The sequence below is a fragment of the Dunckerocampus dactyliophorus genome, chromosome 6 (assembly GCF_027744805.1).
Source record: "Dunckerocampus dactyliophorus isolate RoL2022-P2 chromosome 6, RoL_Ddac_1.1, whole genome shotgun sequence".
In the NCBI taxonomy this organism is placed as follows: domain Eukaryota; kingdom Metazoa; phylum Chordata; class Actinopteri; order Syngnathiformes; family Syngnathidae; genus Dunckerocampus; species Dunckerocampus dactyliophorus.
The window spans coordinates 4,943,862-4,962,470 of record NC_072824.1 but is presented as its reverse complement, the minus strand read 5'-3'; the positions used below and the strand labels follow the sequence as shown (position 1 = coordinate 4,962,470).

Sequence of the window (18,609 nt, the reverse complement as noted above, 5' to 3'; positions counted from 1 at the left end):
CCACTTATTAGCTTTAGGGGGCAATCACTTTTTCACACTGGAGGTTTGCATTTTTTTTCCCTCCCTTAATATTAAAAAGTTTTTTAAAAACTGCATTTTGTGTTCAGTTGTGTTGTCATTGACTAATATTTAAAGTGTGACAAAACATAAGAAATCAGGAAGGGGGCACTTTTTCACTCCACTGTCGTTTGCATGTTAAAATGTACACCCTTCAACTTCCTAACCCACCCACGCTGTGACCCTCTGTGGCTGCAGAACATCCGAGCCAGGACGCTCACTGGGGTCGGCTTCAACCTGTCTTTTGGAAGATTTCCTGGCTCCACGTGTGCCAAGTACATGCTGGTGGACGGGGACAAGGTGGTGTTTGGATCCTACAGGTGGGCACTAGAACAATCTTTGGTGTACATTACTGTCGTTTTGTATGTGTCCCCCCCTCCCATAGGAAATCATAGAAATAGTCTGTTCCAGGGTCAAACCGTGGCCATCATCACCGAGTGGTGACATTTTAACATTCTTAACTGTCCTGAAAGTGTGAAAAGGAGTCAGCAGAGGTTAGTGTGTGAGATTTGTTGAAATACTCTGTGAATCCAGCTGACTGAACACACAGCAAAGCTCACCTGGACCCCACCCAGCGACACCAACCGTGACTCGATATTCCCGTTTTTAAATGCTTAAGCGCTACAGTATGCTTTACAGCGCCATTATCTTGTTATGAGTGACAGCATTACGACCGGGCTCCGTTCCACCTTCACAGCCTAAGTGACAGCTGGGCAGGGCGAACAAGTCACTCGTTAAAAGTGAGCGTGTGGACCACATACGACTTATCCCGCTGGAAAAGCATACACAGAAAAATAATAGAAAAAAAATAAATAAATAAAATTTGAGTAAAAGCTGTTTTTTTTTGTTTTTTTAACTAAATCAAGGGCCTGGGGGCACATCCGAAAATACCATGCTTTTTAAGAAAACTAAAAAAAAATAATAAATACCCCGAAACAGCAACAATGGACAAATCAGTCTTTTTTTTTTTTTTAATATGAAAAATATTAGAAGAAAGAATTAAACGGGAAAAAGTCTAGAATAAGGTTTTAACAACATTTTAATATGACATCAAGTGTACATTTTTAAATGTCTATATCAGGAGTCACCGACGGTTTTTCTTGTGAGAGCGACTTTTACAAAAATGAAAATGGCCAATAGCTACTCATTTTTAATGGTATTTACTTTTTTATTTTCATAGCTTATTTCAACCCAAACAAAGCGAATATGCTTGTTTTACCAGAACATGAACCAAATGCTGGTGTCCACAACTCTTCATTTAAAACCCGAAACCTGAACAAAAAGCAGGCTTGCAGGTGCCTCGTGTGGTCAAGCGGTTGGCCGCGGGCTACATGATATGAAAGGGGAACCCTAAAAAAAAAAGTTGAAAAAAGTCAAATATTGTATGTTTAGCAAACATACAATATTTGACTTTTTCAAAATCACTGGTGACACTTAGAGGATCAGGCGCCTTAGTTAGTGCTTAGTAGTACTTAGTGCTTTGGAGTACTGGCCGTTTAAATAGAAAATTAGTACAATTAGGATATATTCGGAGAATTATCTTTATTTGTGAGAAATGCAGCTATGCACAAAATTATTAACTGATTTTCAAAACCCTTCCTAAGCACATGCTAACAAAAAGCATGTTTTATCATGTATTTCATATTATAAACATACATATCTTCTATATAGCTTATGATGGGTCAACTAGTGAATGACATAACAGAATACAAAAAAATGGTACCTATATATGAGCAACAGTAAAGTACGAGGTCACGTTCATACGATGGGAGTATTAGGGCCACATTGGAGGGAGGAGGGGGGAATCAGAGACTTTGAGAATACATACATTTATGAAAATAAAGCCATAAATGTACAAGAAAAAAGTCGTAAATTCACGAGAAAAAAGTCATAGTTGTGACAGTTCGGCTATGCCGAGTCTTGGAATCCAATACGCAGAGTCGAAGCAGTCCGTAAACAATCATTTATTAACCCAAGTGACCACTAGGTGGCAAAATACAAAACCGTATAACAAAAAGGAAAAAGGCAAAGTGCAACAGAAAATGACCCTGACACGTCAGGGGGAAAACCAAAGCTGAAAACACTGCAGGCTAAAAAACACGAGCAGGAAAATATAACAACAGAAGTAGCTGAACAAAACGTAGGCAGGAAAATACTAACTCAAATCTCTGCTGAACAGTCAAGCAGAAAAAATAGGAATACACTCACCACTGCAGGAAATACAGCGACCGGAGAAACGACACAAGGGACTAGACGCTGGGAAGAGCAGGTCGCTGACGCAGGTTGACAACAATGTGGCGGTGTATCTGGGCCTGGTTGCTGCTTCACAAGGGACAGTCTAATTGTCAGCAGGTGTGTCCAGTTAGCCCTCCTCTCAGGCATGTGCTGCAACAGGAGGACACAAGAGGGCAGCAGAGCAGCACACAGAGCATGACAGCAGTATTACCTTTGCCCGAGGCCAAAGGTCACATAAGTCCCCCCTGTTCATAGCTGCCCAAGGCAATGCCTGTTTGAATGTGAGAATAAATAACGAGAAAAAAATAGGAGATTTTGAGAATATATTAGTAAATTACGAGGATACTGTCGCAAATTTATGAGTATAAAGTTGTACATTTACGAGAAAAATTGCGAAAACCTGCTAGCTTAAGGGCACACCTCCATGCGCGTGGTTCGGGCTAACGAGCCAGCTAGCAGCGTCGTTTATTACGCAGAATCCACTACACGATGTGATTAAAGTGAAAATGATCGTTTTTTATTACTTTGGCGACCGTTCAACCTGTCAGAGAAACTTTTAGTCTCACTGGCGACATTATTGGCTCGCAACGGACAGACGGTCGGTTACCTGGCCGACTATTTAAAGCGGTGGACTCCCTTCCGGTGTGTAGCCCACCAACGAGCGCATCGCTTCCTTGATGTCATATTTGGAAGACTTGGTCTATTCTATAAACCCCAAGGCCATGAGGACCAATGGACTCAGCATAAATATATGCTGAGAAAATCATTTATTTTATTATTACTCTTATTGTTTTCATACTTTTATTTATTTTACTGATCCCAATTAGGATCGAAATCACTCTCAGTTCTCAAGAGTCATCTGTCCGTGTCGTAGTTTCTCGTGGGCCACGTCCCGCATGGATCGCAACATGATCACCGTGATGACGGGCCAGGTGGTGGAGTTCTTTGACCAGGACTTCCGCGAGCTCTACGCCATCTCAGAGAAGCTGGACCTCTTCAAAGAGTTCCACGTGAGCCCGCCGGCCACCCGGAGCGCCACCGTCCGCTCCAAAGTGGGCCCCAAGCGGCCGCCGTTGCCGGCCACCACATCGCGCTTCCAGGTCAGCTTGGGAGACGCCCGGAAGGTGGACATCCAGGTGCCGGCCCACAAGTACTACAACCCCAAATACTACCTCCTGTTCCCGGATGTCCCGCACCCTCCCAGATCTTTGCAGGGGCCAGGGCCATCCAGGGGGCCGGATCTGTTGCGGAACGCTGAGATGCTGGATCCGGGAACGCCGCAAGTCACCAGCAGCGAGAAGCTGGACCGCCTCAGTCCGCTGCCCTCGGAGGCGCCCGAGGAGTTCTTCAAGAAGCCCAACGGTGTTCCGCAGGAGAAGAAGAGACTGACGCTGAAGCAGAGGCTCTCCAAAAAACTGTCGTCCAGTAAGCTGTCCATCAACAGCCCCGCCAACAAGTCTGGCCACGCCCCCGCGGGATCCACCGGCCACCTGGAGGGCGACGACAGCTTTGAGGTGACGGTGAAGTCCCCTCCCAAGCTCAAACTGCTCAAGAGGCCGTCGGCACTGGGACCCAGGACCAACTCAGTGCAGACAGTGGACTCCACGCAGGACACCATGAGTAAGTCTTTATCTTTGATATATTTCCATCATCACAAAGCCCAGAAATAATCATCTCCAGGCCACCATAAAAGCTTTATTTGTGTCATGTGTTTTGTCCACAGGCTTAAAGAGTCACCGTCGGAACAAACAAGTCTGCAAAGTGTCCTGAGGTCACGCCACGGACGTCTTTCAAAGATTATTACTAAAGTTCTGTTGGTTTTCTTATGGTTTACAAGCACTAAAATCACTTTTTTTAAGAGACTTGCTGCAGTGCCTCACAGGAAGTAGCGCTGACCTTTCACAATCAATAACACGTGTCTCCTAAATTTGACATTCAGGAAAATAAAATAACATTTATCAAGTCATCAGCGGGATGATTCGTGTGCCTTTATGTCTCGTTGAAGTTTGTAGTCAGGAAAAAACTTGCAATCGTCCCTCGCAATATCACGTTTTTCAGAAATTAATTCATAAATGACAGCTGTTGTGCTAAATGGTCTACTTTGAGTCAAGTACTTCCACAGCGGATGAAGACCGCTGCAACGCAAGACGTCGCATCTGCGCATGTAATCAGTGGAACACATACACAACAACAGACGGGCGACAGCACGCAGTGATACAACGGATGCAACGGGAGAGAAAGTAACGGCGAGGAGCCATTTTTGTGACGCAAATGTATTACTCTTTTGAACGCATGTTTTTGTTGAGAAGCCAGACTCTTTGTAGCAACGTTACAAAACCCGTATTTTAGCAATGAAAAAATCTGACACTGAGCGTGCGCGCTCTGTAAGGAGACGTCATTAAAATTGCAATTTTTTCATAGGATATGGGGCGTATTTTCATTCGTATGCATGTTTGTTAGGCAGATTACTTCTTCCTCTTCAATTTTGTATGTGATTTATTTTGAGCGTTGGACCAAATCAAGTGAAATTAGTGCTTGGAAAATGAAGTACAACTTAAAGCCTTTCAAACTCACGGACGGAAGCTTTAGGACAAGATGAAAGGTATATGGGATATTCATTTACTTGAATATCTATCTGCAGACGAGATTTCATTCAAATTGAATTGTGCGAAATATGGAGGTTTTTTTGGCCCGGAAATACTACATGTTGCGTTTGCAGTGTGGTTAGTGTGGGGCCAAAAGGAATGAATCCACAGCAGTGTGAGGCAAACACGTGAAAAATATGACACTTCTCCTTCTTCCCTGGACTTATTGATTATCCAAAAAATGTAAATGGCTGCTCTGTTGACTCTTAAAACAGATGTTCGCAGCCCAAGTTGTGATATATTTAGTAGTACGGCTGTACTTGCCAAAGTCCGCGGGTCGATGACAGCTTTTGTCTTGACTCAATGTTAAAGCAACGGGGACCAAAGGCACTATTTTCCGGTATAAAATCTGCTCTAACTTCTTTAATATTTGGAGTAGAGAAGTGAATGATGTGTCAAATTGAAGTTCCAGCCATGCTTTATCAGATAGAATTAATCACAGACTTGATTTTACACATTTAAAAATTTTGAAACATTGCTACTCTTTACGTAAATGGCCCCACCAACTAACCGGAACTACATTCCTCATCACACAAATCCGACCAGAACTCGGCTCACAGGAGTGGGGGGTAAGTCACCTTTGATGCACTACACTGCTGATGGGGATGCCATACAAACAATCCCAACTATCCCTGGAAGTTTAGAATAACTAAATTCAAGGCTATCTGGTTAGCTCGCTAGCTAGCGGCCGCCTCGTGTCCCTGCAGAATAAGAGTTGTTGTAAACAATGAATTATAGAAGTGTAAAGGTGACTGCAGGCGTGTTATTTCATGTCTACAGGGCTCTAATAATGTTAAAACCCATATTTTGAAAGCCACAAACAGCTTTTCTATGCTATAACTATGAATATAAGCAATTTATTAACACTAAACCAATTAAAGTCTATAAACTAGGGACGAATGGTACTAGAATGGAGAGAATGAGGTCGACGGTGCGTTACTGCCCCCTGGCGGTAAGACGCAGTAGTACAAACAGGCTGTCAGGAAGTGACTTTCACTCACACTAGTCGTTATTTTTATTTTATTGACAGACTTTCTCAAAGAGTTCATGCATGTTTAAACAACAACATGGTAACAATCAAATCGTTATGTAAAATGTGAATAATTTGTTTTACAAAATTGAGGTGAAAATCGGGTAAGGTTTAAAATGTTTACAGGGTTTAAATCTAGCCGGTCTTTGAGTAGAATATGTAGAAATATATTCATCCTTTGATAATACTTTTTTTTGTCCATCTCATATTATAATGTAGCCAGATTTGAGGCTCACGTGTCCTCCTGAGGTTTTGTGGACCTGAACCAGACTGGCATTGTCACACTTTGTTTTCATTCTGTAAAATGAATGATGTAAAATATGAATAAATGCAGCAGCACATGCAGTAACCACGTCTGGCCACTTGAGGGCAGCGTACGTACGCCTGGAAATTGCGTCGCTGCAAAGACTGTGATGCTCTTTTTTGACAGGTATGTTTATTATGTACAATTTTATTATTGCAGATAAGAATAGTAAATTATTATTATAAAAAAGAGTCTCCTTGACGAGGTAATGTAGTTTTTAAACACCTGTAAAGTACGTTTCCGTCCACTGGAAAAAAAGTTTGTTCCCCCGCGGTGCACTATGAGGACAGTGCTATCTTTATATCTTTATCTTCTTACCGAGAATAAGATTATTTCTGTCCTCGTCCTCCAGATATGAAAGCAGAAGTTGAACGCGTTGAGCTCAGCACAGGAGGAACAGGAAGCCATGGAGCTCAAGACAGAGCAGAATCTCTTTGCTGCTTTCAAGCTTTAACCAAGTCCACTTTCTTCGAGTGTCCTCTTCAAACGTCCAAAAAAAAAAAAAGAAAACACACACAAAAAAAAAATTTCAAAACTCAAAGGTGAAAACTCACAAGAGTCCCACAAGTCTCCAGTGTCACTGGCCCGGTTCTGATGTCCACTGCAGTCTTCTCTTGGTTGATGCCAACAAACCTCCAGTTCAGTCCTGGTGGTTCTGGTTCTGCGTGATCAGCTTCTTCTTGCGTAGCGACACCAGGTCGTAGAAGGGGTCTTTGGTGATGCTCGCCCTGGACCACAAGGGACAGGACGATGAACGTGACGTCATACAAGTAAGCGTTCTCCTTTCATCCATTTGTGGCGTCTAAACCTCAAATCAGGAGGGTTCTTGTGTGGACTCAATAATGGCCAAAGGCTGGATGACAAGTCTTGTTTGACTAAAAATGACTAAAAATCAAATAGACAGAATCAATAGGACAAAAGTCCCTGGAGGGTTAAGAAGTTCAACCACGCCCCCATATCCCTTTTGACTTAGCTGCCATTCAAAGTCACTGTGTTTTTTGGGGGGGGTCAAAAGCAGTAGGGATCGTACCTGATGGCGGCGATCCAGGAGTCGCGCTCATCGGCGCTGGTGGCACAGATGGCGTACGACTGATGCTTGCCCTCCACCACCCTGCCGTCCGTCTCCGTCTTGCACGCTTTGATCTTCTGGCCTCGGCTGTTGGGGTTGTACAGTTCCAGGCAGTACTAGACGATGGCAGAGTGAAAACAAATCAAGTCTCACGCTTGTTCTGCTGTGACGTTCGGATGAAGGGCTCACAGGCTTGCGGGGGAAGGGAACTTCTCTGACGCAAAGGTTCTCCAGAGGGATGATGCCTCGGGGCTCCTTGTCCTGCAAGGAAAAGCAAACGATCATGAGCGTGCGAGCTGCCGGGTAGCTGGCTGGACGGGAAGCGCGGTCCTCACGGTGGTGAACTCAAAGTAGTAGAGACAGCTGTCAGTCAGGATGAACCATCGCCTCTTCCACGTCTTCACTCGACCTCCTGACGTCAAAGCACAGCGTTCAATCAGTAATATACTGGATGTCATCATTATTGCAATATTGATCTCCAATCAATCAGTAATATACTGGATGTCATCATTATATGCAATATTGATCTCCAATCAATCAGTAATATACTGGATGTCATCATTATATGCAATATTGATCTCCAATCAATCAGTAATATACTGGATGTCATCATTATTGCAATATTGATCTCCAATCAATCAGTAATATACTGGATGTCATCATTATTGCAATATTGATCTCCAATCAATCAGTAATATACTGGATGTCATCATTATTGCAATATTGATCTCCAATCAATCAGTAATATACTGGATGTCATCATTATTGCAATATTGATCTCCAATCAATCAGTAATATACTGGATGTCATCATTATATGCAATATTGATCTCCAATCAATCAGTAATATACTGGATGTCATCATTATTGCAATATTGATCTCCAATCAATCAGTAATATACTGGATGTCATCATTATTGCAATATTGATCTCCAATCAATCAGTAATATACTGGATGTCATCATTATTGCAATATTGATCTCCAATCAATCAGTAATATACTGGATGTCATCATTATTGCAATATTGATCTCCAATCAATCAGTAATATACTGGATGTCATCATTATTGCAATATTGATCTCCAATCAATCAGTAATATACTGGATGTCATCATTATTGCAATATTGATCTCCAATCAATCAGTAATATACTGGATGTCATCATTATTGCAATATTGATCTCCAATCAATCAGTAATATACTGGATGTCATCATTATATGCAATATTGATCTCCAATCAAACAGTAATATACTGGATGTCATCATTATTGCAATATTGATCTCCAATCAATCAGTAATATACTGGATGTCATCATTATATGCAATATTGATCTCCAATCAAACAGTAATATACTGGATGTCATCATTATTGCAATATTGATCTCCAATCAATCAGTAATATACTGGATGTCATCATTATATGCAATATTGATCTCCAATCAATCAGTAATATACTGGATGTCATCATTATTGCAATATTGATCTCCAATCAATCAGTAATATACTGGATGTCATCATTATATGCAATATTGATCTCCAATCAATCAGTAATATACTGGATGTCATCATTATTGCAATATTGATCTCCAATCAATCAGTAATATACTGGATGTCATCATTATTGCAATATTGATCTCCAATCAATCAGTAATATACTGGATGTCATCATTATTGCAATATTGATCTCCAATCAATCAGTAATATACTGGATGTCATCATTATTGCAATATTGATCTCCAATCAATCAGTAATATACTGGATGTCATCATTATATGCAATATTGATCTCCAATCAATCAGTAATATACTGGATGTCATCATTATTGCAATATTGATCTCCAATCAATCAGTAATATACTGGATGTCATCATTATTGCAATATTGATCTCCAATCAATCAGTAATATACTGGATGTCATCATTATTGCAATATTGATCTCCAATCAATCAGTAATATACTGGATGTCATCATTATTGCAATATTGATCTCCAATCAATCAGTAATATACTGGATGTCATCATTATTGCAATATTGATCTCCAATCAATCAGTAATATACTGGATGTCATCATTATATGCAATATTGATCTCCAATCAAACAGTAATATACTGGATGTCATCATTATTGCAATATTGATCTCCAATCAATCAGTAATATACTGGATGTCATCATTATATGCAATATTGATCTCCAATCAATCAGTAATATACTGGATGTCATCATTATTGCAATATTGATCTCCAATCAATCAGTAATATACTGGATGTCATCATTATTGCAATATTGATCTCCAATCAATCAGTAATATACTGGATGTCATCATTATTGCAATATTGATCTCCAATCAATCAGTAATATACTGGATGTCATCATTATATGCAATATTGATCTCCAATCAATCAGTAATATACTGGATGTCATCATTATTGCAATATTGATCTCCAATCAATCAGTAATATACTGGATGTCATCATTATTGCAATATTGATCTCCAATCAATCAGTAATATACTGGATGTCATCATTATATGCAATATTGATCTCCAATCAATCAGTAATATACTGGATGTCATCATTATTGCAATATTGATCTCCAATCAATCAGTAATATACTGGATGTCATCATTATTGCAATATTGATCTCCAATCAATCAGTAATATACTGGATGTCATCATTATTGCAATATTGATCTCCAATCAATCAGTAATATACTGGATGTCATCATTATATGCAATATTGATCTCCAATCAATCAGTAATATACTGGATGTCATCATTATTGCAATATTGATCTCCAATCAATCAGTAATATACTGGATGTCATCATTATTGCAATATTGATCTCCAATCAATCAGTAATATACTGGATGTCATCATTATTGCAATATTGATCTCCAATCAATCAGTAATATACTGGATGTCATCATTATTGCAATATTGATCTCCAATCAAACAGTAATATACTGGATGTCATCATTATTGCAATATTGATCTCCAATCAATCAGTAATATACTGGATGTCATCATTATTGCAATATTGATCTCCAATCAATCAGTAATATACTGGATGTCATCATTATATGCAATATTGATCTCCAATCAATCAGTAATATACTGGATGTCATCATTATTGCAATATTGATCTCCAATCAATCAGTAATATACTGGATGTCATCATTATTGCAATATTGATCTCCAATCAATCAGTAATATACTGGATGTCATCATTATTGCAATATTGATCTCCAATCAATCAGTAATATACTGGATGTCATCATTATTGCAATATTGATCTCCAATCAATCAGTAATATACTGGATGTCATCATTATTGCAATATTGATCTCCAATCAATCAGTAATATACTGGATGTCATCATTATATGCAATATTGATCTCCAATCAAACAGTAATATACTGGATGTCATCATTATATGCAATATTGATCTCCAATCAATCAGTAATATACTGGATGTCATCATTATTGCAATATTGATCTCCAATCAATCAGTAATATACTGGATGTCATCATTATATGCAATATTGATCTCCAATCAAACAGTAATATACTGGATGTCATCATTATTGCAATATTGATCTCCAATCAATCAGTAATATACTGGATGTCATCATTATATGCAATATTGATCTCCAATCAATCAGTAATATACTGGATGTCATCATTATTGCAATATTGATCTCCAATCAATCAGTAATATACTGGATGTCATCATTATTGCAATATTGATCTCCAATCAATCAGTAATATACTGGATGTCATCATTATTGCAATATTGATCTCCAATCAATCAGTAATATACTGGATGTCATCATTATTGCAATATTGATCTCCAATCAATCAGTAATATACTGGATGTCATCATTATTGCAATATTGATCTCCAATCAATCAGTAATATACTGGATGTCATCATTATTGCAATATTGATCTCCAATCAATCAGTAATATACTGGATGTCATCATTATATGCAATATTGATCTCCAATCAATCAACAGAAAGCCTCCTATAGTCGCCAGTTGCATGATGGGATACAAAACTAGAAAACGCACACAAGAGAAAACCTTGTCTTGATCCTTGTCTTCATGTAGGAAAAAAAGCAGAAGTCATTTACTGATAGCAATTTCGGAGGACTTTTACCAAGTTTTAGCAGCCATCCTTCTCTGTCTGGGTTGAAGAACGTGTGAGTGAGGTCGTTCCCGTCGTCCTCCGGAATTTTGAAAGGCTCGTTCCGGATGCTGTCGTAAAGTTTCTAAGGACAAAAAAGTGTAAGTTAATAATAATAATAATAATAATATAAATAATAACAACAGTGTTCCTAATCATGTGACCCGTTTTGGATGCCGTCAAGTGTTCCTAATCATGTGACCCATTTTGGATGGCGTCAAGTGTTCCTAATAATGTGTCCCATTTTGCATGGCGTCAAGTGTTCCTAATAATGTGGCTCGTTTTGGATGGCGTCAAGTGTTCCTAATAATGTGGCCCGTTTTGGATGGCGTCAAGTGTTCCTAATCATGTGGCCCGTTTTGGATGGCGTCAAGTGTTCCTAATCATGTGGCCCGTTTTGGATGGCGTTCCTAATCATGTGGCCCGCTTTGAATGGCATCAAAAGTTCCTAATCATGTGGCCCATTTTGGATGCCTGCTAGTTCCTAATCAAAAATAGTGGATTGTTTGCTAGCTTGTCGTTCGTTGTTACCGAGAGCAGGTCGCGGGGGAGGTCCTCGCCGTTGTTGATGCCTCTGTTCATGGAGACGAAGCGCTCCAGCGTGGTCTTGTCCTTCACGTTGGGGTTGTGCAGGCTGGTGTTCAACATGATGATGGCGAAGGACAGGATGTAGCAAGTGTCTATCAGACAGCCAGACAGAACGTGCCTTTAGCGATGACATCATGCCCCCCCCATAAGAAGACATAAGAAGAAGTGAAAGTCCAACAGGAAGACGCTGTGACTCAATGTGAGCTTGGACCAGATCATTTCGTTCTTCATGTGTCGTCATTTTCTTGACATTTTGAACAATTCTACTTTGGGGCGCTTTCTCTGAGCTCACCAGTGGACTGGAAGACGTTGACGTTGCAATCGCAGTAGCGTCCGGCGAAGGCCTCCATCATGCGGTCGATCTTCTGGGCCTCGCCGGGCAGACGGAAACTCCACAAGAATTGCCTGTCATGTGACCAGAGAGCGGGATCATGCACGTTTTGTCTACTTCCTATTCTGGAAGTGACCATTCTGTGTCCACCAATCAACACACATCACTGTGTCTAGCTCCGCCCCTTCATTAGTGTGCAAAATGTGAAGTATGTTGAGGTTTCGAGAGACGTATTTGGCGACGGCGGTTCGAACTTGGCTTTTTGTGCGACTTGTCTACAATGACGTGAAGCAGGCTTCGCTACACAGCTTAAAATAAATCGCTGCCAACTATCAGCTACAAACGTGGGAGATGTACGTTTGTTAACACGGTTTTCTTCTGCAAATAGGCTAAAGCTCGAGTGAGTGAGATGTTAGCGCTTTAGCGCATGTAGCTACGTTGCGTTGTTGTATGTGATGTATGGCATCTATTACGCTGGACAAGAGTTACAGTGTGTATGTCAAAATTGGATCGAGCACACAACAGCACTTCTTGGAGACACACAGCTATCTCATTAGCATTAAAGCTACACACACACAAAAGCATCTAGGCTCACACACTTCCAATACACTATTGTGTACCTCTGACACGTATTGGTGAAAACTACAATAATGGGGAGTCCTGACCTGAGTGCCTGGACCAGGTTGAGGTCAGAGAACTCATGAAGTTCCACAAAGGCCTTCAGGGTCTGCAGGTGGAGCTCATCTCTGAGGAAGAAGCAGAAGTCAGGTTGAGCTTGAAGAGGCTTTTGGTCGTCCTCTTCATCTTCTTCTGCCATGGTCTGGTTCGCCTTCTCTTTGGTCCTCATGTTCGAGCTCTTGCCAATGCTTCACTCGTACGGCTTCATCGTTGTCACTACGCCGGTTCTTCTTCTTTGCCTTGCCATGATGTGCAATTCTCTACCAAAATGCTAGGGGGCAGTGTTTTCCTGAGCAACCACAACTGTAGTAGTGGTGAATAATGGCGACCAAAGAACATCCAGATTCCTCACCTTTCTCCCAGGAAGTCTCCAATGGCCGTCTTGTTGAGTCCCTCCTCCTTGTAGAGGAACTCTGCGATGCATTGTGCGTCTTTGTCCAGCAGCTTGTTGTCCAGCAGGAAATTTATACCCTGAACACACACGCACGCACACACACCCACACACGCACACACACACACACACACACACACACGCACACAAAGCTAACCAGTCACATTGTTTAGTTATGTTTACATTTTTTGGGGATTTTGTGGATGACTCTGGATTTGATCCACTTTACACTTTACACACCGATGTAAATGTCAGAGTCCATGGAACGTGTTCCCACCCTTACACGTGTGTCACCACTGACTGTTTAAGCCTTGGCGGAGGTCTCCGAGCACCATGAACTCATCCTGTGCTTGTGTGAACAAACTAGGAAGCTGATGTAATTACGATTCCCTAAAATCACATCTTGTTCTGCTTTCGTCTGCGGCACATGCGTGTGAGACAGAAGAGCACAGTTTGTTCTTTGGAAGTGAAGACTATATTTTAAAAAAATACGATGAAAATGTGGAGTCTGTGCAGCTGAAAAAGCTTCCTCTCTTCTAGAAAGACTTTCCACAAGATTTTGGAGGGTTTTTTTCTGAGGATGGAGGTCACTGATGTTAGGGTTGGTTCAGCATATCATGCACTGTCTTGATTATTTCATTTGACTATTCGACAAAGTCAAACGGCCATAACCCACACCAAGCGAAAACTCATCTCTGAACCCCCGACACCACTTCCTGTCCGCACACATTTACAGCAACACCCACCATCACAAGTCTTATATACAGTGGTGTGAAAAAGTGTTCTCCCCGTCCTGATTTCTTTTTTTTTTGCATGTTTGTCACAACTTAAATGTTTCAGATCATCAAACAAATGTAAATATCAGTCAATGACAACACAACTGAACACAAAATGAAGTTTTAAATGAAACCTTTTACTATTAAGGGAGAAAGAAAATCCAAACCCACATGGCCTGTGTGAAAAAAGTGTTTGCTGGCCCTGTTGAAACATAATTTAACTGAGATTAAATGTGACATGCTGTACATACAAAAATGTAGTAATCAGGAAGGGGTGAAACACTTTTTCACGCCACCGTATGTCTCATATGTCTTATTTTCTCCTATTATGTCTACTATATTGGGTAATGGGAGTGTAAAGGTGACTATAGGGGTGTCATTTCATGTCTAGAGGGCTCTAATAATGTTCAAATCTGGTTGTAAATAGGTTCTGTATGCTCTAACTATGAAAATATTCAATTTATAAATCAGAAATCCTACTGAATTCACAGTTTGGTTTGGAACCAATTAACCGTCATAAACGAGGGATGACTGTATTTTAAAGGCACATTTTCTGGCAAAAATATAGTCCAACTTAAAAATAAAACATATAAAATGAAGTACAAAGAGGGTCCTTCAGTGTACAGTGTGTTTCTCCACAGTCGCGGTTCAGCCTTCACAGCTAACCAGTTAGCCTCGAATTTATTTCTTAGAAACTTAAAAAGCCAAAAACGTACCACTTCCACACGGGATGAGAGGAGAACTTTTTTCCACTCTATCGTGTTAGACATGTCATGGCTGACTTCTTGACTTGATGCAGTGTTAAGGTAATGTAATGTAAGGTAATGTCTCAATGTTTTCTGTCATCACAGCTGCCCAATGACCAGAATACTACATATCGCTTGTATTTCAATATGTTTGACTAATAATAGACCATAGTCTACCACCAAACAGCCATATTTATTAATTAGGGCTGTCAAAAACAACACGTTAAGGTTGGAAACTAATTTATTTCATCAATTAGTTAACATTTTTAGCGTAATGAACGTATGCGCATCATGTCAAGCCACACCTCTCTGTTATGACGACAGACGGAAGCATAGTGTAGTGTAGTGTCCCGGCACAGTCACACAGACGCTCTTTTAAAAATGTATTCTGACCTGGACACATCAACAGCAGTGCAGTTGCACCATAAACTGTACACTATGTATCTCCGGCTCACAAACACATCTCTAGTCCGCCTTGGAATGACACTTCCTCATTGTCACTAGACTACCGCCAGATGCATTCATGGACACTCCAAAAATCACAATAATGTCTTTATTATGCGTGTATGTGTGGTCTAAATAAATAGAAAGACAAAGAAAAACAAGAGGTGAAAAAGAGAGGACAGCTTTACTTTCACTTTGGGTGCATCTTTCGGAGGTTTCATTTTCCGAGGGTTCATGCTCATGTGGTGTATTGTTTCCATCAAACATGAACAGCAGTGCTGAGGAAACCGCACAAGCTCTGCTGTGCGACGGCGCTGCGCTTCAACAGGAAGTACTCGCTCCGCCAAGCAGAGCAAGGCACAAACACAAATAACAAGATACAAGATACTGGAACAACAGCAACGGTATGCGTTTCAGCTCACCTTCTTGGGATCCATGTTGAACTTCTTCTTGCCGTTGGAGAACTGCTTCCTCCCCATGCTTCTGTTGAAAGGAAACGTCGTTTGAGGCTTTGTGGGTAGCATTTTCATGGCTGCATCCCAATTTCTAATGTTTATTCCTCCTAAACTACAAAATAGAAGTACAAGTTGTCCCTCGCCTCATCAAACTTCGCGGCGTCCCCCTCTATCACGATTTTTCCAACATTTAATGAATAAATCATGCTGTGTCATGGTTAAATGCAACTTATTATTAGTAAAAAAATATACATTGTGCGTATTTTTTGCTGAAATTAAGCATAAAAATGGCTAAATGAAGTAAATTACAAATATAAGGTATTCAAATTGTCAGTGTAGTATTCTACATTGGTCCCTAGGTGTCAGGAATTGTTTGGTGAGACAAGCACCAGACTTGATCACTGGAACAACAGGCAAAATAATAATAACCACAATAATAATCATAATCATAATAATAACACGGGCTACTGTTGTGGTCTTAACCCCCGACGTCACTTCCTGTCCGCCACCCATTCTGCTCCACTACTAACACCGGAACACATTTCCTGCAACACACACGAGCACGAGTTTTATGTCTTAAATGGCTCATTTTCTGTGTTTATACATACAATAGTGGGTAATAGGAGGGGAAAGGTGACTGTAGGGGTGTTATTTCATGTATAGAGGGCTCTAATGATGTCAAAAAACGTATTTAGAAGCCAGTGTGCTGCTAATGCTATTTACATCCATTCTCGTCTTCAGTCATGCTAAGCTACGTTCATAACCCTTCTAACTGTGTACGGGTATAGAGGACTCCAATAATGTTCAAAGCTGTGGATCGTAAACAGACTTTCTATGCCATAACTACAAAAATATTCCATTTATAAAAAAGGAATCCTATGTCATGGTCGGGTCTGGAAACGAGGGATTACTGTGTCGTCCGAGTCCATTTGTGCCCAAACGACATAAATGAACCACATAGGACATGTTTTAAACCTTTTACTGGGTCAAAAACTGTAAAAGCCCAGTCAAGGTTGTAAAATCAGACCGTTGGCACCGCCTCAGTGATCCAAAGACTTGAACCAGGACTCACCTTTCCTCAGCCTCGGCCGACTCAAAGCTGAGCACCTCGGCCATGACGCTGTCGATCTGCAGTTTCAGCTTCTGCACAGAAAATTCAAACGGAGTCTTTGTCTTGTCATGGCCTGTGTGGAAGACCTGACGGATGTTTTACCTGGATGTCGTCCAGAAGTTCTTTCTTGTAAATCTTGATGCTCTCCAGCTCCATCTTCTCGTCTGCTGTGAAGTCTGACAGAACTGCAGAACAAGACAAGTCTCATGTGCTGGTTTGGCTTTCTCGTCCTTAAAGAAGACATTCAAGGCAATGGCAAAGAAAAGTTGTCTTTGGTCATTTGGAGAAGAAACCTCTCAGGACGCAGCTCACTAGGTGCTAGATAAAAGTATTGGGTCGCAGTCTTTAGACATGCCTAATTCTTCATCTTGGAGAGTAAGCTTCCAGCTTTGTGGGAACACCTTCATGTTTAATCATCAGGACCATGCATGATATGCTGAACAAGCAACACTTCACTTCCTGTAGCCGTCCCAATGCATTACCCACACGCAAACACCTGATCAGGCGCGTCTCTTACAGCTGTTACAGCACTGACTCAACTTCCTGTTAAGTCCGAAGCATCTCAATGTTCTTTAGTAAGCTCTACTTAGTCTCATCATGCCACCGCTGCACTTCCTCTTTGCACATGTTCGCATGTAAACGACAACACGCCAGCTCCACACCCTTCCTGTGAGCCCCCCCCCACACACACACACGATAAGTCATCAAAAATGTGAAGTTGAGAAAGAAGAAGCATTTAAATAGTGACCATGTGGCGGAAACGACACCTCTCTGCACTGAAAAGTATACAGAAAAGCACTTATTTATAAACATTGACTTATTGGATGCACTTCTGTGAGATGCATGTCTTCAAGAAGTATGGATGTAATGCAGCTTCTCTCAAAAAGTCACATCTTATTACATGAAAACAAGTTGCTTTGTTATATTAAGCGATGTGCAGTACAAATACAATATCTTTCTGATGTTTGCTCATTTTCTTGTTATTGTTATCGTTATTAACATTGAACTTGTCGCCAGTCACACTGAAATATTTATGTATACTATATAATATAACCCACATTTTTGTCTCAATTCATTTCGACAGATAAATACTCCAAATCACACATAAAAGTAAATATTAATAAGGCATAAAACCTATTTTAAAAAGAAAAGAAAAATACAAAAATGTAATAAAAAAATACCCCCAAAGAATAATAACAACAGCAAACACATGAAGAAATTAGTCTTACCCATTTGTCCGTCAGTCATGAGATCCAACAACAAAGAAAAGAGTGTCAAAATAAAGGTCTAAAATGGGATCAAATGTTCAGTCGCTTTGTGAGGATGCCGCATCAGCACACTAAATTCCTATTTCCTCTAGCCCCGCCCCCTTCCGCTCAGCATCACTTCACTATCTGAAGAGGACATTTTTTTTAAAGCCCTTCTAAATAAAATATTTATTTCCTAATCATTGATTGCGGGTCAAATATGTTGATGAGCCGAGACTGTGGTTTGCTTTCAATCGCACATTGTTCTTTTTGTTATTATTATGTAAGTGTCAGCTCACGTGGAGGTCGCCTGCAGGTTCA

At 40.5% G+C, this 18,609-nt stretch overlaps 2 protein-coding genes across 2 annotated transcripts in view; one reads left to right on the top strand and one right to left on the bottom strand.

Moving 5' to 3' along the window:
• Positions 1 to 6,781, top strand: part of LOC129182254 (protein FAM83F-like) — a 25,652-nt gene extending 18,871 nt beyond the window's left edge. Inside the window, exons 3-5 of the mRNA XM_054778110.1 lie at positions 256 to 377; positions 3,167 to 3,912; positions 4,016 to 6,781. Of these exons, the coding sequence (XP_054634085.1) occupies positions 256 to 377; positions 3,167 to 3,912; positions 4,016 to 4,062 (915 nt within the window). The 3' untranslated portion in view covers positions 4,063 to 6,781. The remainder of the gene's footprint in view (positions 1 to 255; positions 378 to 3,166; positions 3,913 to 4,015) is intronic.
• LOC129182256 (cytohesin-4-like) lies at positions 4,476 to 18,609 on the bottom strand. Its single transcript, XM_054778112.1, has 13 exons — positions 18,271 to 18,609; positions 17,144 to 17,226; positions 17,003 to 17,073; positions 15,898 to 15,958; positions 13,471 to 13,589; positions 13,106 to 13,186; positions 12,402 to 12,514; positions 12,053 to 12,201; positions 11,495 to 11,606; positions 7,676 to 7,752; positions 7,530 to 7,601; positions 7,302 to 7,456; positions 4,476 to 6,999 (listed from the first exon to the last, which is right to left on the bottom strand). The coding sequence occupies exons 1-13, from the start codon at positions 18,287 to 18,289 to the stop codon at positions 6,912 to 6,914; spliced, it is 1,200 nt and encodes a 399-aa protein (XP_054634087.1). The 5' UTR covers positions 18,290 to 18,609; the 3' UTR covers positions 4,476 to 6,911.

Excerpts from the sequence above, each read along its gene's own strand:
- LOC129182256 (XM_054778112.1), bottom strand. Across the intron at positions 17,074-17,143 it reads AACTTCTGGACGACATCCAG|AAGCTGAAACTGCAGATCGA; the intron begins GTAAAACATCCG and ends TTTTCTGTGCAG. Across the intron at positions 7,753-11,494 it reads AGGATGGCTGCTAAAACTTG|GAGGTCGAGTGAAGACGTGG; the intron begins GTAAAAGTCCTC and ends CTTTGACGTCAG.